The 24960-nt window shown below is 34.6% G+C and overlaps 2 protein-coding genes across 4 annotated transcripts; both read right to left on the reverse strand.

Annotated features, from left to right (window-relative positions):
* Nucleotides 1-483: 483 nt before the first annotated feature.
* On the reverse strand, nucleotides 484-18930 carry ttk (ttk protein kinase). 3 transcript variants are annotated; one of them, XM_051130423.1, is made up of 25 exons: nucleotides 18788-18930; nucleotides 18139-18235; nucleotides 17594-17816; nucleotides 14775-14881; nucleotides 14520-14663; nucleotides 13997-14093; nucleotides 12556-12634; nucleotides 12348-12457; nucleotides 11900-11996; nucleotides 11669-11774; nucleotides 11293-11512; nucleotides 11102-11208; nucleotides 10587-10730; nucleotides 9838-9974; nucleotides 9600-9730; nucleotides 9389-9518; nucleotides 7768-7860; nucleotides 7504-7661; nucleotides 7253-7404; nucleotides 4653-4777; nucleotides 4495-4566; nucleotides 4196-4372; nucleotides 4005-4095; nucleotides 1881-1963; nucleotides 484-1213 (listed from the first exon to the last, which is right to left on the reverse strand). In XM_051130423.1, the coding sequence occupies exons 2-25, from the start codon at nucleotides 18224-18226 to the stop codon at nucleotides 1130-1132; spliced, it is 2955 nt and encodes a 984-aa protein (XP_050986380.1). In that variant the 5' UTR covers nucleotides 18227-18235; nucleotides 18788-18930; the 3' UTR covers nucleotides 484-1129. The 3 variants fall into 3 exon arrangements, with proteins under 3 accessions (XP_050986380.1, XP_050986378.1, XP_050986379.1); XM_051130421.1 differs by having other exon boundaries at nucleotides 1881-1966; XM_051130422.1 differs by lacking the exon at nucleotides 18788-18930 and adding an exon at nucleotides 18391-18656 and having other exon boundaries at nucleotides 1881-1966.
* A 991-nt stretch (nucleotides 18931-19921) lies between these two features.
* Nucleotides 19922-23084, reverse strand: dctn3 (dynactin 3 (p22)). The gene is made up of 7 exons (XM_051130484.1): nucleotides 22903-23084; nucleotides 21913-21997; nucleotides 21733-21819; nucleotides 20922-21005; nucleotides 20722-20780; nucleotides 20548-20607; nucleotides 19922-20401 (listed from the first exon to the last, which is right to left on the reverse strand). Exons 1-7 carry the CDS (start codon nucleotides 23002-23004, stop codon nucleotides 20315-20317), a joined length of 564 nt encoding a protein of 187 aa, XP_050986441.1. The 5' UTR covers nucleotides 23005-23084; the 3' UTR covers nucleotides 19922-20314.
* Nucleotides 23085-24960: the final 1876 nt, after the last annotated feature.

Genomic DNA, 24960 nt, shown 5'->3' on the forward strand with positions numbered 1-24960 from the left:
CTTTTGGGTGAACTAAAGACCCTGGACCACAAAACCAGTCATAAGGGTCAATATTTCGATTCATACATTCTGAAAGCTGAATAAATAAGCTTTCCATTGATGTATGGTTTCTTAAGATAGGACAATATTTGGTCGAGATACAAATATTTGAATATGTGGAATCTGAGGGTGCAAAAAAATCAAAATATTGAGAAAATTGCCTTTAAAGTTGTGCAAATGAAGTTCCTAATAATGGATATTACTAATCAAAAATTAAGTTTTGATATATTTACAGCAGGAATTTTACAAAATATCTTCATGGAACATGATTTTTACATAATTTCCTAATGATTTTTGGCAAATCAATAATTTTGACCCATACTATCTAGTTTTGGCTATTGCTACAAATATACCCCAGCGACTGGTTTTGTGGTCCAGGGTCACATATGTGTTAAAATATTATAAAATATAACACATGCAAACATATTTGTAAGTGTTCTTTAATTATAATATCACAAACTAAAATGTTTCAAACTGCACAATTTTGGGAGAGAATATGGTTTTGGTGACTACAATTTCCCTTTCCTTTTTATTTATTTAGTAGTATCTTAATCCAAAGTCAATTCCTTGTTGACTTCACACAGGAAGTGACATCATTTGTTGTGATTTCTTTTGGTGGAATATTCCAGGGGAAATGCAAAGTGTAGAAAGCATTTCATCTATTGAGGAACACAGAAAAGTAATCATGCATTCTGACAAAATGGTGTCAAGACAATAAATGCACAGAAGAATGAAATGACCTTTAAAACGTTTATCATATTGCAAAATTAGAGTAGACTTACTTCCAAGGAAACAGCATTATATGTTACAAAAGAAAAGTGCATTTGGAATATATCGGACAAGGTATGTTTATCTGTCATGTACACTTTCTTAGATTACGTCATGTAGTCAAATAAAATCAGAAACAGTTTGGAAGAAATGGACAACAAACATGCATTTGTGTAACGCATCTACAAAGAAGTGGTGCAGATGGCAGCTAGTGAAAGCTGTTGACTAACAGCCTGTTTAATGTGAGAGACATTTGTCTCAGCGGCTCCTGAGCGTTTATGAACAGTGGTTTTGAGTCCTGCAGGCTTCATCATCTCCATCCTCATTTCCACAGCGTCTGACTGGACGTTTTCACACATTCAGAAACATCTAACTTCCTCCCGCTGTTGCACATCTTGGCCAGGTTCTGCAGCGGTAATATAGATAAAAAAAAAAAAAATACAATTTTTTTTTTTTTTTTTTTTATAATCACAGGTTTTTTTTGCTGTCAAATCTTTACTGATTTGTATACCATAAATGTAACTTTGATCTTGTTAGTAATATTTTGAGATGAACACTTATTGGACTGAAGCAGCTTGGTTTTACTTGATTCTCTAAGAATCATTTTTTAGAAAAATTAGTGAATCTCAAATCAGATCATCAGGATCTTTTGAGGAACGTGCATTTGTTCATCTCTCAATCATCATTGGATTGCATTGCATTATGTTTTGATCACTCAAGTCTCATCTTACTAAGACATATTATTGAAGATACAGAGTGACCACCGATATTTAGATCATTTTATGTAAGTATCTGCTATACTTCTTTAGTGTTTTATTTTGTTTTAATTTTAAAATTACTTCTGTTTTTAAATTGTCCAGCAGTACCACACACACAATGCTGTAGGGCTCTCTCTCACACACACACACACACACATAATGTTAGTGGATTTTTTTTGGTAATTGTGCCTTTGAACGATTACATAATTGTGGCATCTGTAATTGTAATCACGATTATAAATTTGATTAATTGTGCAGCCCTACAATGCTGTATGATGGTGTTTCAGTATGAATGATGGCCTGAGCGTCACTTACACTAGCAGCTCTCGCGATGCTGTTGGGAGACTGAAGAGCCGCCAGTTCATTGAGGATCTTCTTCAAATCACCAGCACTAGGTTCTGCTGTAAGTGACAGTGATATAACAATCATCAACACATTAAAACAGACAGAATTTGCTTTAAGCATGTTGAGTATTCAGATATATTACTTTAAGAAATTTAGCAAAAAGTATATAATATCGCTTTAAAAAATGCATTTTTAAAGGTACACCAAGTAATGTTTAACCAGTGCTGGGCAAGTTACTTCCAAAACGTATGACATTATATATTACTAGTTACTGTCTTTTAAAAGTAATTAGTTACATTACAATATTACCGTCTCTGAACTGTAATGCATTAGACTACTTTTGAGTTACTTTCACCAAAATTTCCACAGAAGCATGATTAGGCATTATAAAATACCAAAATGTAGTTTATTGCTGTTCAATATACGGTAAATAAATAACTATTATTTATTAGCAAACCAAGCTTTGTATTTAACGCACGTAAAAACATCCTCACATGAGCAAATATGTGTTTGGCCCGACCTCAGGCTGAACGGCACGGGTTGTACTACACAGTACGCACTATTTTAATTAATCAGTGTATGTGTTTGGTGGACTATTTTATTCTGATAATGAACAGGCTGCAACGTTTGCAACACTGTGTGGCTTGAGGCGCCAGCGCAATCGAACAGCGAAAACAAACAACAGTCATTTTTGGTCATACAGATCACTGGAAACTGCAGTGTGTTCACTTTTATTTCTGTCATCTCGTTTTTCTTTCCGTGAACTTTCGTAGAGCGCCGCGCCACACAAACATGAACCAAACTCAGCAGCATGTCACTCAGTCTTTTCCTTTTGTTTTGTTAATCTGTTAATTAGGCTATTTAAGTTCAATATATTTTGCGTATTCGTTCATTTTATATACAGACTATGAATTGATAAAACAGATTTTGTTATTTTTAGTTTAACTTATTTTTTGTAGCTTGTCTACGCTCGTCCGCCGCATTCTTTCTCTTCTCCGGCTCCGCATCTCTCTCTCTCCGTTAGTTTAGTGTTACTGGCACCAGTCCAGGTGTTTCCAGGAGTTATTCGTGCCGTTTCTCCTTGTTGAGAGTTTGGTGTCGCACATAGATTACACCTGATTATGCATTCTTATTCTTTTCTCTGATGAAATGAATGAAATGGGAGTGTGTCCATCTCACGCATGTAGAATCCGTCTCAGCAGTCATCTTAAACATCGAATTCCAGCAACAGGAAATAAACAAACTATTTTACACCCAGATTTTTTGCTCTGGTGCTGTTTTGCGGTGTTGGTAAACTCACCACTTAATTTTGAGTTAAAATATGTTGTTGTAACTTGCGTTACTGAGATTGTAACGAGTAATATTATTACCCAAATTTGATTAGTAATGCGTTATATTACTGCGTTACAGCAAAAAGTAATATACTACTGTAATATTATTATTTTTGTAATGCGTTACTCCCAACACTGTGTTTAACACTGTCAAAAGTTTTATATATAAAGAAATTAACAGCATTCTTAAGAAAATTGTTTGAAATTAATATATTCCGTCAAAAAAAGTAATGCAATCCACACTTAAAATGACAAACATTTAATTACATTAAAAGGTTCTGTAGGTTTTATGAATGAAAAGTGAAACTGATCAAAATAAAGTGATTTATGAATAAACAAGAAAAAAATATCAGTCAGCAGGCTCAGAAAAATCAACGTCATTCAAAGGGAAAACAAGTTTTTACTGCCCCCACTGACAGTGTTTGTTCTTGTTTTAAGCATAAAATCACTTAATTCTGTTCAATTTCTCAGAAAGCAAGACTCATAGTCCTCATTCTGCATTTCAAAGAAAAGTATCTTGATATTTGTATTGGAAAACAAAAATACTGAGGAAGATATTCATTTTTTTGTCATTACTTTAGGAATGTAAGAATTTCTGCTATGATTTAAGTTGTGTATTAAATTATGTAAGGGCTTTCTGAATAAAAAAAAATGATGTCAGAGAAATTCAAGATCACTGTTGTATCAAAAAACAAACCAAAAATGATTCCATACACCTTTAGATATGTGATTGCTTTCAGTAAAGGCAGACTGTTGTTTGTACCTGGCTCTGGTGCAGGTTGCAGCTGCAGGTACGGATGATCGAGCAGTTCTGCTATGGAAATCCTCTCTCTAGGATTGCGAACTAAACACCTCTGAAACGGACAACAGACACACAGACAGACAGTGAGCACTAACTATGAAACAGTAGGGGTCATTACACAACTGATCAGCACAACCAAACATTCTGCGCACCTTCAGCACATCAAGCAGGTCCTTCTCTGAAATATCGGGGAAGTCGATCTCATGGGACGGGTCTATGATGGCGTGGATTTTGCTGATCTGATTGGTGATATTCTGGAATGGAGTCTTCCCATAAGTCATGCAGTACAGGATGCACCCCAGAGACCACACGTCACCTTTAGCACTGATCTGAAGACAGCAGAGAATGATGGGATCATACTGTGCAATCTACCGTCATACAAGCTTCCTGCAAGGAATATATTAACATGAGAGCCATTTTTTTCAGGCACTAAAAAATGAAGTTTTCTCACCTTTGACCCTGGCTTCCCATTGGAGGATGTGTCTTTAATGGCCTCCGGTGGCATGTAGTTTAGAGTCCCCACCTAACGGACGTTATAAGAATGCGTAAATCAGCGCAGAACAGTCTAGAAATGTGACTTGTATAATATTAGATCGGTTTTGGTCTAACCTGCGAGTCCTTCATGATGCTGGTCACGTCGGGCTGAATACGGTTGGCGATTCCAAAGTCTATCAGTTTCAGTGAAGCATCCACAATCACAAAATTAGCTGGCTTTAAATCACTGTGGACGATACCTTCAAATGAAAAATGCAAAGAAATTAATTAAACGGAGAAGTACATAAAGACACTGGATTTTTTTTTTACTTTAACAGAAAATATAATTGGTGTTTTTCTACACACCACAAAACAATACAAACATACAAAAAAAGTAACATTTTACAATAAGGTGTCATTTGTTAACATTACTTCATGCATTAAACAACACGAATGAACAATGAACAATACATTTATTAGACAAGTTATTAATCTTTGTTAATGTTACAATAAAAATATTCATAGCTCATAGTACACTAACTTTAACAAACACAACTTGTGATTTTAATAATGCATTAGTAAATGATAAAATTACCATTAACTAAGATTAATAAATGCTGTAGAAGTTTTGTACCCAACTAACTAATGTAGTTAACTAATGAACCTTATTGTTAAGTGTTACAAAAACAACTTTATTTTTGGTTTTTCAGTACAAATATCTAAACATTCTTTGCAAAAAATAAACTGATATAACTTTCATAGTTTTCCCAGACTGTGTAGAGACTTAGCGTTATACACTGCAAAAAAAGTTCTTAACTTAGTATTTTTGTCTTGTTTTTCATTAAAAATATAAAAAAAAAAACTCTTAAATCAAGAAATGTAACTGGAGAAGGACAATGGCATATGATGTTAAGTCTTGTTTTCTGAAAAAAAAATAAAATAAATAAAATTAAATAAAATTAAAAGAGAAGTCCACTTGCAACAACAATTTACAAATAATCTTCTCACCCCCTTGTCATCCAAGATGTTCATGTCTTTCTGTCTTCAGTCGTAAAGAAATGATGGTTTTTGAGAAAAGCATTTCAGGATTTTTCTGCATATAATGGACTTCATCGGTGCCCCGAATTTGAACTTCCAAAATGTAGTTTAAATGCAGCTTCAAAGGCTCTAAATGATCCCAGCCGAGGAAGAAGGGTCTTATCTAGCGAAACGGTCGGTCATTGTTTTCAAAAAACTTTTAAAGCACAAAACCTCATGTAGCACAGGCTCTGGGATGCGCGTCCACAGATTGTTCTTGAAGGAATCTTTGATTACTCGGGAAGAACGAGTCGTCTCGGGGAGTGTACAGGAATTAGTTCACCTGTTTCGAGTCTTCGGGTTTTTCGAGTCGTTCGTTCATCTTATGGGGCTGTCACGTGATGCTGATTTTGCTAAAATGAACGAAATGACTCAAAAAAAGATTTGTTCATTTTGCTGAACGAGACTCAAAGGTCAGAGTCGGTAAAATGATCCAAACTTCCCATCACTACTACAAATCACGTCCTCGAATCACCATAAGTTCATCGTCTGTATACTCCGGCTCAAAAAGGTAGAGTATGTTGAAAAACTCCCATGTTATTTTCTCCTACAACTTCAGAATCGTTTGACATCGTTGTACCTTTTTGTTTGTAAACAGCGTTTGACTTACTTGCACTTTCTTAGTGTTTGCATGTTCGCAAACACTGGGTCTGTGGTTCCTAAATCCTGAAATGTTTTCCTCAAAAACCATAATTTCTTCACGACTGAAGACAGAAAGACATGAACATCTTGGAAGACAAGGGGGTGAGTAAATTATTTGTGAAATGTTGTTCTGGAAGTGGACTTCTCCTTTAAGTGAGTTCATGCTTAAAACAAGAGGAAAAAAAAAAAAGTCTGCCAATGGGGAAAGAAAAACAAACTCAATTATATATTTTTTCAGAAAACAAGACTTCATATCTTGTTATTTTGCTTCTTAAGTGAATGTATCTTGATTTAAGAGTGTTTAGATATTTTTACTTGTGAACAAGACAAAAACATGTATTTTTTTATAGTGTAGTGCAGTGAGTTTTTCACACTGCAATATTTTCTTATTCAGTATTTTAGTCCTGTTTTCCAGTACAAATATCTAAACATCCTTATTGATCAAAATTTAAAATGTATCAAAAGCAAGTTTATGCTTAAAAAGAAGGACAATAAATAAATAAATAAAACAGTGGGATAAGAAAAATAAAGCTTCATTCAAAAGGATGAGGACAAGGTAATTTTTCTTACCCTAGATTTTTTTTTTTTCTTGTTTTAAGAGTAACTCCCTTAATTTTTTATATTTTGTCTCTCTCAGAAAGCAAGACTTAGTCATTTTGCGTCTTAAATAAATGTAACTTGACTTACAATTTTTTACATATTTGTACAAGCTAAAAAATGTTGAATATTGGAGTGTGAACACGCTAGGGCCCAAGCACACACAAGTCTCTATTTTAGATGTTACCAAAAAACAAAGTCTGGCGGAAAAACTAGTTCACACAAATATCCTATTATAAAATCAATAAAACTGTCTACACTAAAAATACAGTTGTAAACATCTTTCATGTTTAGATGGCGTTTTAAGTTAAAGTAGTTCATCTTCTCAAGAGCCTGTGCTCTTTTCCTTTTCGAAAGAAGACATTCTGCATGAATAACCCTGAACACTATGTTCAAATGTATGATGAATAGAGAGTCACCGTGTTTGTGGATGGTGTGCACAGCCTCCAGCATGTTCCTCCAGTAACACTTTCTGTCCAGCGGGTTGACAGATTTCCGGTTGCGCAGCCAGGTGTTGAGATCCAGATGCCCACACTCCATCAGCATGTAGATGTAGCTGTTGGTGATCTCACTGCAAGCAAACAGGAATCAGCTCATCAGTCATGTGATCAGGAGCACACCAGAACTCTAGCCATTTACAGCTAGTACACTGTTAACTCAGTACACTTACTAGTCATAGAGTTTAATGATCTGGTCACTGTACTGTTGAAGATGATTCAAGTGCTCAATTTCATTCTTATAGCTTTCCACAGCCTGAGCATCTGCCTCTTCTAGATTCACATACTTTAAAGCGTACACGTGCTTCTTATGGTCAAACACCTGATAGACCTGGAAATAAACAGAATTTTTTTTTTTTTTTTTTTTTTTTTTTTTACACACAATGGATCATATATAAATGAAAAATGATACAGAGAAGACGTCTTTCTCCTCATACCTTACTGGAGCCTCCTCGGCCGATCATCTTGAAAATGAAAAACTGTTTGCCCTTGATTGTGATGGATTCATTTGAGAAAGCTGAGGCAGGGGTCTGAGAGAGAGAAAGATAGCAGATTGTTGTTGTAGGCAGAAATGAAGCAGAAAGCAACATGACACACCACACAAGCCCTTTATCCATTCTATACTGACATTAAGTACACACTTCTCATAATCAAATCAATTCTTGATGGATCAAGTCAGATTTGATTTTTAATCACTCCCAGAATATGATTTTTGTGCATCAGAAATGGCAGTTTCACTAATAAAAATGTGGATTCTTGACATCAAAAATACAAATCTTTCTCAGAAATATTAATTCTTTATCAAAAACTAAATTTGAAACAGTAAAGTGTCATTTTTGATACCTGTAATTGTGTTTTTGCCAGTTAAATATCAAAGATTTGCCACTCAAATGCAATTACAAGCATTACTATCATTTCTTACGAGTTACTAGTCTCAAGATTTCTTAGTCTAGAATTATGAGAGAAAATGCTAATTTTTCAGTTCTCATCAAGTTTTGATATCTGTCATTGTTTCTGTCAGTATTAACAAGCTCATTTTATCCATGCAAGTAAAAAATTACAAGCAAATTCTATTTCTGATCTCAAGAATTAGCCATTTTTACCAAATGAAACAGAACAGAACTGCTGATAGTAAAAACTAACATCCGGACAAATGAGCAGGCAAATTCAATCATCTTAAAAATGTATGACATCACTGCAAAATTTTACTTGTGAAGATGCTATTAGAGATATTAAGAATAAACTACTAGTTTTTGTTTATATTTTGAATTAGATTTTAATTCATTTTTTCTGTTTTCTCTTGTTTAATTTCAATTAAAGTTTTAGTATTTTTCGTTGTTTTACAAATTTAGTTTTAGTACATCAAATTAAACTAAATTAAGAAATTCTAATTTAAATAAGTTTAAGTTTTTCACATTTAATATCAATTCAGTTCTTGTTTTTGTTTTTTGTTTTTTTGTAATGAAACTGTTTGGTCCCACTTTAGATTAGGTGGCCTCAACTACTATGTACTTACGTTTAATAATTTTGCACAGTGCACTTATTATGTACATACATGTTTTTACATTGTACTTATATTTAAAAAAAAATACCTGGATGTAATTACATCTGTAACTAATTTCTGCAATTACATTTACAATTACACTGTTGACCCATCCCTTTCACCTTAACCCACCCTTAAAACTACCCATACCACCAAACCTGTCCCTAACCTTACCTGTATCCCATCTCAATAGGAGCAAAAGTGTTTTGCAAAACAATATGAACACAATAAGTACATTGTACTTATTTTTAGATGCAAGTACATATTAGTTAAGGCCGCCTAATATAAAGTGGGACCAAATGTTTTTATGGTTTTAGTTAAAAATAACCCTGCTTTGAGGAAAGAAAAAAAATATTTGAACATACATAAAGAAAGAAACAAACATAAAATACTCCCTAATCTACTTTGCATTATTTCTATTCAAAATAAAAATAAGGCTTCTCTCTTTTTAGTTCCCTCTATCATACATTTCTCTGTCTGGCTCATGTTTCTGATGTAAGTGATGATCTCTTCACCTGTGAGGGCTGTGGGGCGCAGGACACCCGGCTCTGAGGCGTGCAGGGCAACTGAGTGTGACCCATTTTCTGAGCCGTCGACGGAACTGACACAACCACTGGCCGCTGCTTCACCACAGGAGTGACAAAACTATTAAGGAAGAGATGGAAAGATGGTAAGGGTAAAGACATAAGGGCCACGTCAAATCCATGAGTTCTGTTGTGTTTTTACCTGTTTGCGTTTGGGTCTTTGTGGTTGGGAGTCTGACAGCTGAAAGAGGGCTGTAATCTGGGGGGCGCAGGTGTTCTCAAAGCATGAAGTGAGGATGAAGAGGAAACGGAGTATGCGGGAGGTTTACGATCCTAAATACAGCCACAAAACAGATTGATCATGAACCAGTTCCAGCTGAGTCCACTCTAATCATTCTGAGCTCAAATATTAAACACAAAAGCGTGAGCTGTAATCAGACCTCTGGAGACGTGTGTTTGATGACAGCAGGAATCTTCCATTCTGATGAAGTCTCCTTGGCATGAGACTTCGGCTGTTCCTCAGGAACCTTTGTCAGATTTTCTTCTTCCTTTCTGTTACTTAGTGCTTCCACATTTTCTGCAAAACCAAAACATTAGCATCATTGTTTTTTTAACAAGTTTTTTCCACATTAACCCTAGATAGAACACACTCAATAGGAAATTAATATTGTGAAAATGCAGGATTAGGGTTGCATCAATGTGTAACAATTATAATTAACTTTATACAAAAAGAAAAAGAATAATTCCCACTGGATTAAGACAAAAATGTAAAAACGAAGATTCAACTTAAAAAAAAAAAAAAAAAATAAAAATAATAATAATAATAAATAATCATAATAATGAACTTTTATATGTAGCCACTAACAGTGATTACCATAGTCCAAGCACCATGTAGACAATATTGTAATACAATTGCAAATTATTATTCCAACACAACATGATTTCAGTGAATTTGGAAGTTATGGAAGTATTATTTTATACATTATTTTAAAACACACTAATCATGTTTTCTCTTCATTTGAACTCAACAGCAATGCATTCACATATATATCTTCAAGTATTTTGGAGCTCACAGATTTCTATGCAAACCTCTGGTGCTTGGACCCCTAACGACAGAATAAAAACATTGTGTGTCAAACACTGAGTCTTGTGTGAACAACACTGTCCATCAACAAAGTATGAGACTAACCTGCAGCGTTTTCCTCACGCTCAGCAGAAAGCAGATGAGTTTTACCAGACTTCAGATTTTTGATGGCAGTCTGCAGCAGTTCAGCCGGCTGTGCGTTTGAGCTCAGTGCTTTCTGAAGAATCAAATTACTCTTCCTAGAATTGCCTGAGAGATTTTAAGAACAAGTTATTATTCAGGTTTTAAACATATTGCAGTACCATGTACCTTTCCACCTCTGAGGACATCATTTTGAGCATGTCACATTCATGTTTTGTGGTTGGAAAGAATAGACGCCATTTGACTAAATAAGAATTTAGATAAACTCTTAAATGCACAAGATGTCATCAATATATTTGGTCCATCTTCTCTGATGCTACATTTAACATGTACCTGCAGAAAGCGATTATTCTAGACAAACACTTGCATATGAATGACCTCAAAGCTAATGAATTTAGACAAAAAGCTACAGAAGTCCATTTTTAATTGCAGAGGGTTTTTAAAGCACCATATTCTTTCTAAACCAAGAAATGTTTTACCTTGTGAGAGCTCAAACTGAGCATGTGCGATATGCACGAAAGCAAAAGCTTTAGAGTGCGATCTGGCAATACTGAAATGATCTGGAGCATCTTCTGGATCTTCAATTCTGTAGAGGTGGCAAAGAAAAAAAATTAAGATATCAGCTGCTAAAATGATGAGACATGATGAGTGCAATCCACCACTGACTCACCCTTTCAGCTCTGCATATCGCACCAACATTCGAGCGTAGCTTTCGGTTTTGCAATGCTTTGCCAAAGGAAACCTGGAAAACACTTTAGAATAGCAGTCTAGGAGTTTGGAGAGAAATGCCGGGTCTGAATGAGGGTCTCCTCTCTTCTCCAGGTTTTTCAGGAAGATCTGACAACTTTCAGGAGAGTTTGTGCTGATGAGCTGGTTGATGTCAGTTGTTTCTATGAATGAAAGACAGTTGAAGAAATATAAATGAAAAGAGTGCACTGCAAGAAAAACTTAAGCACTACTATGATACTTGAAACAGGTTACAATTGGAGTATTCTGGGTCAACAATGAGTCAAAGTAAAATTGATATAACATTTGGTAAGCATTACCTTCCATTCTAGCAGTTTCTTTTCTTTCTGCTCTTTGCAGGAGCGCTGTGATGGTGTCACCCTCTTCAATGTCTTCCCTCAGATGATCTGGACTAATAACAGGAGGCTGCACAAAACAGAACAACACTATTCAGCATACTAAACATTTATTTTCTCAATTGTCTTGCTGTGAGTCATAACTCTCAGCACTGGCAAGTTTATGTCTACTTTAAGGCCCGAAGCCTCTTATACCTTCAGGTTTAATAAACTGTAGGAATCCCCATCTGGAGTGCCTTTCTTTGAGGAACACATGGGGAATGCGGAGCGGACATTTGAACCGCTTGTTTGCCTGCAGAAAAATCAAACATTAAACTTGACGCAGATCAAAGAAATTTAAACCAGTGAGACTGTAAAACGAGACAGTTTAACACTTTTACAGTAGGGCTTGGCAGTGTGATGCTACACACCAGTGATGACAAATGTGAAGAGATTTTGCTATTTACATCTGAAAGCAAAACATTTACTTTCACATTTACATTTAGCAGATGCTTTTATCCAAAGTGACTTACAAATGAGGACAATGGAAGCAATCAAAATCAACAAAAGAGCAATGATATGCAAGTGCTATGTCAAGTCTCAGCTAGCCTAACCCAGTACAGCTTTTTTTTCCACCACAACTGCACAGATTCACATTTCTCACCTGGAGAAACCACTGATGTGCGCAGCAGGAGCTTCTGGTTTCTGAGCACTGTCAGAATCACTGCTATCGTTTTCAGGGATAGAGAGAGGCACCATGGGAACTCTTTGTGCCTGTAGGAAGGAACATATAGGAAGGAAAGAAGGTAAGAACATGCATTTTCACTTTCAAGTGTTGTTTGCTGATGGCATAACATCCTCTCATATCTTACCATGGCTATTCTTCTTTGTTGTGACCCTGCTCTCCACACAGGTATGTTCTCATCTTGTGGACTAAACTTCTGATCACTCCTGGAATGCAGAATGTTTAATAACAACATTAAATCTTTCACAGTAAAAATTCTGTCACAGGAAATAGATATTTCTTAACCACAACAGGCTGGAATTTTGTACATTAGGGCTATATATAATGATTCTGCCTGGGATTATTTGAGCAAAAATACAGTATTTTTTTTTTTTTACTGTATTCTGTGTGAATACATGTTAAAATGTATTTATTGCTGTGATCAAAGCTGAATTTTCAGCATCATTACTCCAGATCCTTCAGAAATCATTCTAATACGAGGATTTGCTGCTCAAGAAACATTTTTGATTATCAATGTGAAAAGAGCTGTTGAATATTTTTGGTGAAAATGTAATACACTTTGTTTTTAAGGATTCTCTAATGAAAAGAAGTTTAAAAGAACATTTATTTGAAACAGAAATCATTTGTAACATTACAAATGTCTTTACTGTCACATCCTGAGCAATACTGTTGACGTCAAAAGTCTACATAAACCTTGCAGAATCTGCAAAATCTTAATTATTTTACCAAAATAAGAGGGATCATATAAAATGCATGATATTTTTATTTAGTACTGATTTGAATAACACATTTCACATAAGAGACGTTTACATAGTCCACAAAAGCAAAAAAAAATTGAATTTATAAAAAAAAAACAAAAAAACAATGACCCCGTTTCAACAGTTTACATCCCTTTGATTTTTAATACTGTGTTGTTTCCTGAATGATCCACAGCTGTGTGTTTTTGTTTAGTGATAGTTGTTCATGAGTCCCTTGAACAGTTAACCCACCCGTTGTTCTTCAGAAAAATCCTTCAGCTCCCACCGATCCTGTGGATTCTCAGCATTTTTGTGTATTTGAACCCTTTCCAACAATGACTGTATAATTTTGCGATGCATCTTTTCACACCGAGGACAACTGAGGGACTCATATGCAACTATTACAGAAGGTTCAAACACTCACTGATGCTCCAGAAAGGAAACAACGCATTAAGAGCCTGTAAGTGTAAACTTTTGAAAAGAATGAAGATTTCTTTTTCATTTTTCTTATATTATTTAAATATTATTTCTATTTTTTCCATTTAGTACTGCCCTTTAGAAGATACTTACATGTTTCCCAGAAGACAAAATAAGTTAAATTTACCCAGATCTGATCTTCAAATTCAAAAAGTTTTCACCCCCGGACTCTTAATGCATCGTGTTTATTTCTGAAGCATCAGTGTATGTATTATCATTATGTAAAACTTTTTTTTAAAGCCATGTGTAGCTATTCTTAGCATTTTAATGATATTCAATATGTCGTTTTTTTTTTTTAAATATGGCCAGCAAAATTGTGATGAATCTCCTATGAAAGAACAGAACATATCATACCCCTGGTGAAACATGCTGCTGGTCTGCAGGTCACATGTTCCGTCTGATCTTCTGGAGCTGCTTCTCACAGACTCATGTGCATCGTCATGTGCAGACACTACAGATATTTCACAAGATATGCTTGATTCATAAAAAGCAAAAGTACACATTACAGGATTTAAGTGAGTACTTAAATAAACGTTTCTTTAAATAAACTTCAAAATTCTCTCATCATTTAAGCACCCTCATGTTGTTCCAACCTGAATTACTGACTTTCTTCTGTCCAATTTTTAATATTTCACAACTGAACACAAAAGTATGGAAGGCTGTTTCCCAGAATTGTGAGATAAAAACACACGGTTATATTAAGACTGCAATACACTATCGCATAGTGTGTGATAGTCACAGACTCTGATTTTTAGCTTCAGATTATGATTCCATCCAGTCAGAGGATATCAAGCATGTTTCATATTTTGAACTGAACTAGTGTATTTCAGCCTTTACGTTTTTATTCATGGTCAAAACTGGCTTCATGCAAACTAACCTGATATGTTCTCCTTATCTTCATGCGACAGGAGCTGGCGTTTGCCTGCGTTTAGATTCTTCACAGCAGCCTCCAGAACGCGCCTGGGTTTAGCATTCATTTCAAAAGCCTTCTGAAGAATCAAAGTGCATTTCTTAACGTTGCCTGGGGAGAATGAAAGCAGCTTAATGACCATATGTTCTTCTCAACTAGCAAACATTTCAGACAGAGGCAGAAGCTCACTACTTTCCTCATATTTTTTTAAAGTCTACTTACCTTGTAAAAGCTCAAACTGAGCATAAGCAATGTGAACAAAGGCAAAATCCTTACAGTGCGATCTTGCTATGTCAAAACTAGCCTGTGCATCATTTACATCTTGGATGCTGTTGACAAAGAGAGACTCAGTTAAATAATGCCTTAAAATACTGGCAGTTCAAAGCTGTTGTTGATTTAATTAAAAAAAATAAAAAAATAAAAATAGTTCACCCAAAATTTAAATTCCGTTTTTATTTTCTAACCCACGCAAACTTTAGAATCATATGAAGTATTGCGTTATGATAAAAAAAAAGCTGTGTGAAAATTCTTTAACGCTGATCTATATATAATGACTGGATTGTTCATTGCGTTCTAAACTGTCGTTAAGCAGTGAAGCCAACCGAGGTGTTCGATACACCATCTTACTATTCCCTACCGACAGAGAGCATCATTGACTCACAGCCAAACCACTGACCTAAAAATCACAGGACTAGTTTTTATAATATGTGTATGTAAATTAATTTTACTTAAAATGTTATCTGCGATGTTTATCATCTTTTTGGGCAGGATAAGCAAAGTTTTAAAGTCGTTCAGGTGCGTGTCAGCTGCGCACTTGCCGACACAGTTAACTGATCCAACACAAAATATATTTCTTTACGCAAGGAATTATGCAGGAAATATTAAACATGAACATATATCTGGTATTGGTGTCTGACACCTCTGTTACTATATTGCTCTCTGCTGTATTGAAATTCAAATCTTGGAAAGCTTTATGTATTTAAATCCGTACCATATGTAATTAGTCAGCATTATTTCTCCAAGTTATGATGTGTATATTTTAATGTCCCTAATTGAGCAACATCAATTTCTCTTTAAGATCATGCAAATTCCATTATATTAAGTGCCTTACATTATCTGACTATAACACTACCTGATTTTGCTAAATTTCATCAATGAAAATAGTCTGAAACAAAGTCACAGCTGAGCCGCATCTCTATTCAAACACAGCTGTGTTCCGTTTATAAATGAACGTGCGCTTTTAAACGAATCTGAGTCATTGATTCAATTACACATTTGTTAAGAGAGTCGCTTGCTTCATTCCTGACTGAATGATTCAGTGATAAAATCAGTGACTTACCACCATCTGCTGACAGTTTTAGTTTCATTTTCATTTTATCTTTTATTTTATTTAAATAATTTGATATTTCTATATTCAGAATACTATATTTGGCATTGTTGTATTATTAACGTTTATTATTAACATTTATCTCAACACAAATGTTACGTAGGCTGAATTAACAAATGTTTAAATCATTACCTGCTTCAAAATAATGTTAACAAAATAACTGTTGAAACATGCATTTAGCCTGTATGAATAAAAACACTATAACAGAACAGCATAAACCGTGATTGTAAGGCAAATTACAGTATTGTGCAAAAGTCTTAGGCCGCTAGCATTTTCATCAGCTAAAAAATGGTTTAAAGTCAGTTAAAGTCTGTGTTTTGCTGTAGTGTGTCAGTAGGATATATCAGATTACATTTCCAAACATTCATTTTGCCATTAACCGTAATAATCCAGTGAGATTTTTGTTTGCACAAGGAGTCTGACAACAGCGAGTGCTCTGCACAGAGATCTGATTTCGTCATCATCCAGCCTGTCTGGAATGACATGAAGAAACAGAACAAACTCAGACAGACTAAATCCAGAAGAACTGTGACAAAGTCTCCAGGATGCTTCAAGAAACCTACCTGCAAAGCTGCAGCACTGTTAAAAGTTGTAGGCACTTGTGTAAAAATGCTGTAAAATGAGGATGCTGTCATAAATAGATTTTCTTTATCAATTACCTTCTATTAACTAAATGAAATCAACATTTGGTGCGACCATTCTTTGCGTTTACAGCAGCTTTTGCCCTAGGTGCACTTGCGCAAAATTTTTCAGGCAGCTTTGCAGCTAGGTTTCTTGAAGCATCCTGGAGACTTTGTCACAGTTCTTCTGGATTTAGTCTGTCTGAGTTTGTTCTGTGTCTTCATGTCATTCCAGGAAGACTGGATGATGATGAGATCAGATCAGTGTGGAGCACTGGCTGTTGTCAGACTCTTTGTGCAAACAAAAATCTCACTAGATGATTATAATTAATGGCAAACAGAATGTTTGGAAATGTAAACAGATATTTTTTACTGACACACTACAGCAAAAGATAGAAATAACTTATTTTAAACCATTTTTAAGCTGGTGAAAATACTAGTGGCCTAAAACTTTTGCACAGTACTGTATATGTATACAAAGCATACATTTTTATTCAGATTTCAGAATGAGCATTTTGTCATTTGTAAACATGGTGAACGTCTGATGTTTATCATGTTCATCCGATGTTCGCTCCTGTAATGTATATGTATGTAACTTTTTAATAAGCAGAGGGAAGTCCCGACATTAAACAAATAAACGTTCACATGCTTAGGACGTTTGTGTTGTGAAAATGTACAGCGAGACGTCAGATATGAAAACACTGACTTGTTAGGTGATGTTTTCTCATTAATATCGTATAATACCCTTTTCATTCAATAGAATGTTTGCGAGTACTAGGGAATAGCAATATGGCGGCGCAGTGGCTTCACTTCTATGACGTCATGAGCAATCCAGTTCTCTATTATCAGTGTTCTTTATTCTTTTTTGTGTTACACATGAAGAAATTCATAGATCAGAACAAAATATTCAAGTAAATAATGAATTTATATATCTGGATGAACTATTCTAATCAAACAGATCATTAGGTAAAGAATTTCTACAATAATAAAAGGTTGTTTTCAATAATTTATCATTTTAACGGGAGACGACTTACGCTTTTAACTCTGCAAATCTGACCAGCATCTTGGCATAGCTCTCGATCTGACTGTACTTGCCCAACGGCATGCTGGAAAACACACGCGTGTAGCAGTCGATGAGTTTAGTGAGCAGGCTGGGATCTGTTTGAGGATTGCCTTTCCTCTCCAGATTGGTCAGAAGAGTCCGGCAGGTGTCGGGTGAGTTTGAACTGATGGCCTGGTTGATGTAATCTGTGTCATCTGTATGGAAGAAAAGCTGTAAATGTTCTGACTACAAACCAGGATTCATGTTTTGGCCAATGAATTTCCTTGACGTTAGCATTCTTTCAAGATTACTGGATCAGGATTGTTCAACATTTCAGAGATCGCTCTCTGAAAGATTAAATATTTCAGACCCTAGCATAATTACAAACATTTACATTGGAATTACAAGAATGTTCATGACTTTTAGGATTGTATTTATTTCCATAACACCTCCAGACCTGGAATTCCCTGATATATCCATGTTTTAAAGTGTGGGATATGAGTTAGCAATTTATTACCCAAATCTGAAAGGTATTACCATCATTGTATAACTTCTTCATCATGGCCAGCCGTTGACACAGCATCTGCATCTGTCTCTGTCGCTCTGTGCTCTCATCTTCATCCATCTCTGCACACTAAACAACACAAAACGCATTAATACAACACAATGGCTGATGCAGTGACATATTCAGGAAGATGGCACTATACTTCAGTCTATGTCTGCATGTGTGTCATTCCAATCACGTCTCATCCCATCCTTAATGTTTAATGGATCTTAAAGTGCACAAACCTAAATAACTAAGACAATATCCAAAGCTTGTTTCGATGATATTCCACTAAAAGCAACACATAAAGTTCGTCATCCACGTCTGGGGCCCTTTCAGCATCCGGGATAGTTCTTTATCCATCTAACTAACGTTAGATCTTAACTGCCATCAGATGTATTATTTGACAGAATTCTTTGCCGTGATTACTAACCTAACAAATTAATGCTGACTAACAGATTAATGCTCCGGGTGCTTACTAGCTCACTAGCCATCCTGATAAACTCACTTCACAACAGAACATTTCTCGTTGACAATCGTGTATTACCGTTTCAGTTATTGACAATCAACATCTTAACGCACTAAATCGCACTGTTTGCGTTTCTGACGACACTATATAGTATTTTAAATCAGTTTACTTACACTGAGACGGAGTAAGGAGGTAAATTTGACGGTAGGATTGATCAAATGTTTTGTTCAACAACCGTTTCAAAATTCGCGACGTCCCCCAAAACGCGCGTTCCAATTGGTCCGTTTGTATTTCACGTGACCAGTTCGCATCTAAGGGGCGTGGCTTCTCTGCGGCTTCATACTTTCACTCTTCATTCCTTCTGGGGAGATTTGGGGAGATTTGAGACCGGCGGATAGTGTTTATTACAAAACCGTTTTAAACACTGATAAAATGAAACTTATTTTATTATTTACCATAAGAACTTAGCAAAAAATGGTGTTCAGAATGAACACTTAATTTCTTTAGTGTTTTTAAAAGCAAAAAGTTTCTGCAACACACAAAAAGATACATTTGTGACCCTGGACCACAAAACCAGTCTTAAGTCGCTGGGGTTTATTTGTAGCAATAGCCAAAAATACATTGTATGGGTCAAAATTATAGATTTTTCTTTTATGCCAAAAATCATTAGGAAATTAAGTAAAGATCATGTTCAATGAAGATATTTTGTAAATTTCCTACTGTAAATATATCAAAACTTAATTTTTGATTAGTAATATGCATTGCTAAGAACTTAATTTGGAAAATTAAAGAAGATTTTCTCAATATTTTGAATTTTTTGCACCCTCAGATTCCATATACTGAAATAGTTGTATCTCAGCCAAATATTGTCCTATCCTAACAAACCATACATCGATGGAAAGCATATTTATTCAGCTTTCAGATGATGTATAAAGCTCAGTTTTGAAAAATTGACACTTATGAATGGTTTTGTGGTCCAGGGTCACATTTAGTTTAGAGCAAATTACAATTTATGTTAATAAATGCTATTAAAAAGTTATTTATGTAATTAATGTATATTAATATAAAGTTATTCAAAACATCACTCAGCTCCGCTATCGTTTGTGGAAGTTGACAGAATGATTTAATACCTAATCTAGTGCTAAATGTTCATTCATTACATCATTGTCCATTCACTTGTTTCTTTGTTTCAACCACCAATAATACTGTATATGTGATATTGTTAAAGAAAGTGTGTTTGTGTTTAGCAGCCACTCGTAAAGATGTAAAAACCAGATGTATTTTTTAAACAACTAATACAACAGAAATACTACAGCGACACTTTCTTTTATTTATGATTATTTCAGGTAGTGAGCATAAAAAACAGCCTTTATACACACATCATTCCTTATAATTGCTAGAATAAATAAAGAGCAGAACGAGTTTACATAGAGGAGAATGGTTGGAATACATTTTCCAAGCAGAGAAATGTTTCTGTAAACACAAATGTAATGAGCATATAATTATTTATAATACAGTAAGATGACCATATGCGTGCATAACGACTCAAGATTTAGATAAGGGTAGGTCTAAGACCTTAAACAACACTTACAACACGTTATGTTTAGGAATGACAGTGCTGTTCTAGTAATCATATCTGTGATGAAGTGTGGAAAAAATGCAACATTTTACAATGAACCATTAATCTAAGCATAAGCATCCTAGTCTATCTGTTGGACTTGCTTGGGTCCTTCCAGCTTCCGAAGAGTTTCATCCCACTGTGAAAACTGTTTTGATAAAAGAAACATCTGTGGAAGAAGTTAAGGACTGTAAGACATTCGTGCGAAAGAATTCAAACAAGAAGGAGCTTATTGTGTGCTGTCCTTAGCTGCAGGGAGTTCTCAACACATAGCAAACAGTACAAACATGAGTCTTTCACCGCAAGTAAGGATACCATTTTGTTGTATTCTTCAAACAGCTTCTTCACTTCAGCAGATACTACTTCATTCTGGTCCTGTGGAAGTCAATCAGGGATAATATATGTTTGTTTACATACAAAGATAAATCACAACGTTTCAGGACATGTTCCTTTTTTAAGAAAAAAACAAAAATAAAAAAACATTGTTACCTGCTGTTGAATGTGAATTTGTGACAAACGCTGCACTTTCGTGGTCAGCTCTGGAACCGCTGTGATATCATGATGTGAGAGAGAAAAATATAAAGGAAAAAAAAACAGTGTTATTAATTAATCGAGATGTCCTTAGCCACATTTAAAGAAAAGATTTGTTTACATATCTGACAAATACTGAATAATAGTCAGTGTTTGACCTTTAATGTGGTTGCTGTCCAGAAGAGGCTGCAGATTGTGCACCTGCTCCAATAATGTGGCCTGGGAACGCAAAAACTCTTCCTCTGTAGGTAAAGAATGAGGAGCTTTATGCACTGTTCAGACCGTTTAGATCAGTCCATTCAAAAAGGTGATATATTTTAGTGGTTCTCAACTGGTGAACCACAACTCACCAAAAAATAAATTAATTAATAAATAATGGGTTGCATGCAATTCTTTACTAGACATGTTATTCTGATTTGTTTGACTATTTATCTCACAATTCTAAATTAATATCTTGCAACTCTTAGCTCAGAATACCTTTTAATACTGTGACAGAAACAAAAAAACAAATGTGAATTGTCAAATGTAAACTCACAACTAGTTTGTAATTGCAAGAAAAACTCTGAATTGTGAAATAAAACATTGCAATTGTATTTTTTTTGCAGATTCATCTGCTACTTGGTGGAATTTAGTCAAATTAGCCAGCTTTGCTTTTATTCTTACAAACCATGAACAAAACTACCCAACTTAAGAAAACATACAATTCAGACTACATTAGATAATGGTAGAATACACATAGTTTGTGCCAAATATATAATGTTTTTGCTGATCGAACGCATGATTGAATTTATTATTAAATGTCAACGCTAATGCTATTAAATGTCGATATTTGATCACAAGGACTAATCTGATTTGTGCTGACACATTTCGCAACTGTAATACTGTTACAACAACGGCCTCTGAAAATCAGGGTCCTGAAGCAAAACCAGCTGGGAATCAGTGATCACATGTAAAAATCATAGCACTAACCTGCCAGAATAAACTCTAATTTCATTGCATCTGGCACAGCAATGAAGTCTGTGAACTGGGGGTCCAGATACTTCAGCAAATCTTCAACTGATAGAAAGATACATTGAAGAAAAAGATGATGCAACATATTAAAACATTAAAACAACTTAAACATGTTGATCTCAGTTGGGAGGTTCGCACTTTTCTTGTGAAGGATCTTGACACGCTCTCTCTTGTTTGCTGTGTTTGCCAGCGCAGCACTGATCCTTGTGAGTGATTCAGCACACTGAAGGAAGAAAAGACAGATTAGAAATTAGTTACAAATGGACATGCAATTTCCTAAAATAGAGATTTAGTATACAGTTTTATGGATTTTAACAGGATGAGTCTGAAGTGTTTCTAAGCCATTTCTAAGTATACCACTTTTAATCAATTTTTATTTTAAGCACAAAAATTCCATGTAATCTCTAAATTAGCATGAACTCATGAAAATTATCGTGCATACAGTTACAATTTCTAATTTGCAATTACTTTGTACTTAATAATAAAATAATGTATTTATGTAATGCATAATTAATCAATACTAATTTATAGGTACTGTATTAATATTAAGTATTATTAGGTACACTGTTCTATTTTGACACTCTCATTCACAGAAGTAAGTTGTTGCACACAAGCATTAAATTCAGTTTACAAGCTTGCATATGTCTGATTTACCTCCAGCTGTTTAACATTTTAATTTCAAATACTGAATTATGAACCACTCCACAACACTCAATAACTATTGACAGTCTTGTTTACATGACGAAATCACATGGCATGCGAACTGCGCATTTATACGAATATATTTGATTCATAGAGAGATTTTAAAGGTACTCGAACACGTTTAAAGTGCACTAGTCTGTGTTTTAGATCAGAGTAATCACGCAGAATCCGCCCTGTTTATGTCATGAGTCCTGCTGCCACACCCGCGACATAACCGCTCTCACTACTGCAGCAAAACATCTACCAAATGCCAGAATTCAGTTTCTGACACAACTAATGCATATACTAAAGCAGTGTTATCATCAACAAGAATGACTGATATTATGATCTAAATATCATCTGTCAAATCCACATCCATAAACACTGTACGGCTGCAGCTGACACAGAGAGCGGTTAGAAGGTTTACTCGTGTCTGAGGCCAATCACCTTCACTGGTTTATTGGTTTTTCCTCCTCTTTCGCCATAAACGCGTTTTTCGAGAACCTGAAGGCGAGCGTCCAAGTCGTCAACATTATTTTTCCCTTCCATTTTGTTGTCCGGTTGCGTTTCTCCAAACCGGAAATGAGCCTTCGGAGAGCGTCTTCTTCGGCGCTTCACCAGCAGCGGTCACGACGCCGTTTGCCGCCACTGCTGCCACCGCCACCGTCCTCCAGCTCAACCTGCTTGACCAATATGGTGACAGTATTGTAAATACTGTCTTAAAATAGTTGAGAGACAATGCATCTGTCTATCTATCTATCTATCTATCTATCTATCTATCTATCTATCTATCTACACAAACAGAAGGTGCCACAGAAAATTTATCCTGGTAGTATTTTTGTGTTGTTATAACGTTTTTTAAACGTCTTATTCTAACGTGCAGATTAGCATGCAGGTTGGTAAATTTTTCATTTTAGGTGTGGTTTCTAAAAAGTTTTATTGTAACATTACCTAATTGCAATCAAATATACTGTTAAAAATAGCCTACTGCAAATAAATATACTGTGAAAAGTTAGGAAAGTACACAAAAGGAATGTTTTTTTGTTTTTATTTTTTTCAGTAAGGGTAAAATTCAGTGAATGAGTCTTTTTATTGAGTTTTCAAAAGTGAGAACAGTTACAAAAAAAAAAAAAAACAACATATAGGTCCTACATCCATGTAACAGATATGCCTCTCACGTCTTATGACGAAAATCAGCCATAATAATCTTTCTCCGTAACAGAGATGTCTTCTTAGCTTTACTGTTCTTAGCTTTATAGAAATGAAAGAATCTTTAATTGAGTGGAAAACAATCTAATAATATAAAAATAATTTCTGACTCACCTTTACAGAAACTACAAAATCTTTCCTTGAATTTATTAAGTCATTGCTTATGTAATAGCTACTTATTCCAATCCTAAATATTTGGTTACAGCCTTGCTACCAACTAATTTTTCAACTAAATTAGGAAATTGGTGGCTAAAGTTGAATGAATGAATGAATGAAACAAATGAAAAATTATTCTATGAACAGGGTTCCTTTTACATTTTGGGGAAGTGATTTTTAAAGTACAAATAAATAATTATTTTAAATGTTATACTAATATTTTAAAATGCATAACTACTAATAACTACTTTTTTGTGTGTTTTATGTGGGTATGTTATGCTTGATTTTTTATGTTTTTTTCTTTTTTTTAATGAAGTCTCTTCTGCTCACCAATCCTGCATTTATTTTATCCAAATTACAGCAAAAACAGTAAAACTGGGGAAGTTTTTACTATTTAAAATAACATCATTACTCCAGTTCCAGTCACATGATCCTTCAGAAATCATTCTAATATTCTGATTTGCTGCTTATATATATATATGAGCAGCAAATCAGAATATTATATATATATATATATATATATATATATTACATTACAAATGTCTTTATCATCACTTTTAATCAATTTAAAGCATCGTTGCTAAATAAAAGTATTAATTTCTAGAATTTCTTTAAAAAAAATCAAATCAAATCAAATAAAAAATAAATACTGACTCCAAGCTTTTGAATGCTAAAGTGTATTTTCAGATAAATGCTGATCTCTAGATCTTTTTATTCAGAATCCTGAAAAATGTACTCAACTGTTTTAAATATTGATTAAAATAATAATAATAATAATAATAATCAGAAATGTTTCTTAAACAGCAAATCAGCATAGAATGATTTCTGAAGGATCATGTGACACTGAAGACTGGAGTAAAGATGCTGAAAATTCAGCTTTGATCACAGAAATAAATTACAGTTACAAAAAAGATAACCACATAGAAAATAGCTATTTTAAATATTTCATATTAAATATTTTTGCAGGCTTGGTGAGCAGAAGAGACTTTAAAACATTAAAAAATATAAATATCAAAATATAAAATGATAATTGAAAAAATAAATAAATAAACGAGCATTGTATCAAAGCATCCCATTGCAGCTGCGTAGAGACGCAATTCACTTGATTCCTCAAGGTTTGCGAACGAAGCGAATTGCACC

The sequence above is a fragment of the Labeo rohita genome, chromosome 16 (assembly GCF_022985175.1).
Source record: "Labeo rohita strain BAU-BD-2019 chromosome 16, IGBB_LRoh.1.0, whole genome shotgun sequence".
NCBI classification, from domain to species: domain Eukaryota; kingdom Metazoa; phylum Chordata; class Actinopteri; order Cypriniformes; family Cyprinidae; genus Labeo; species Labeo rohita.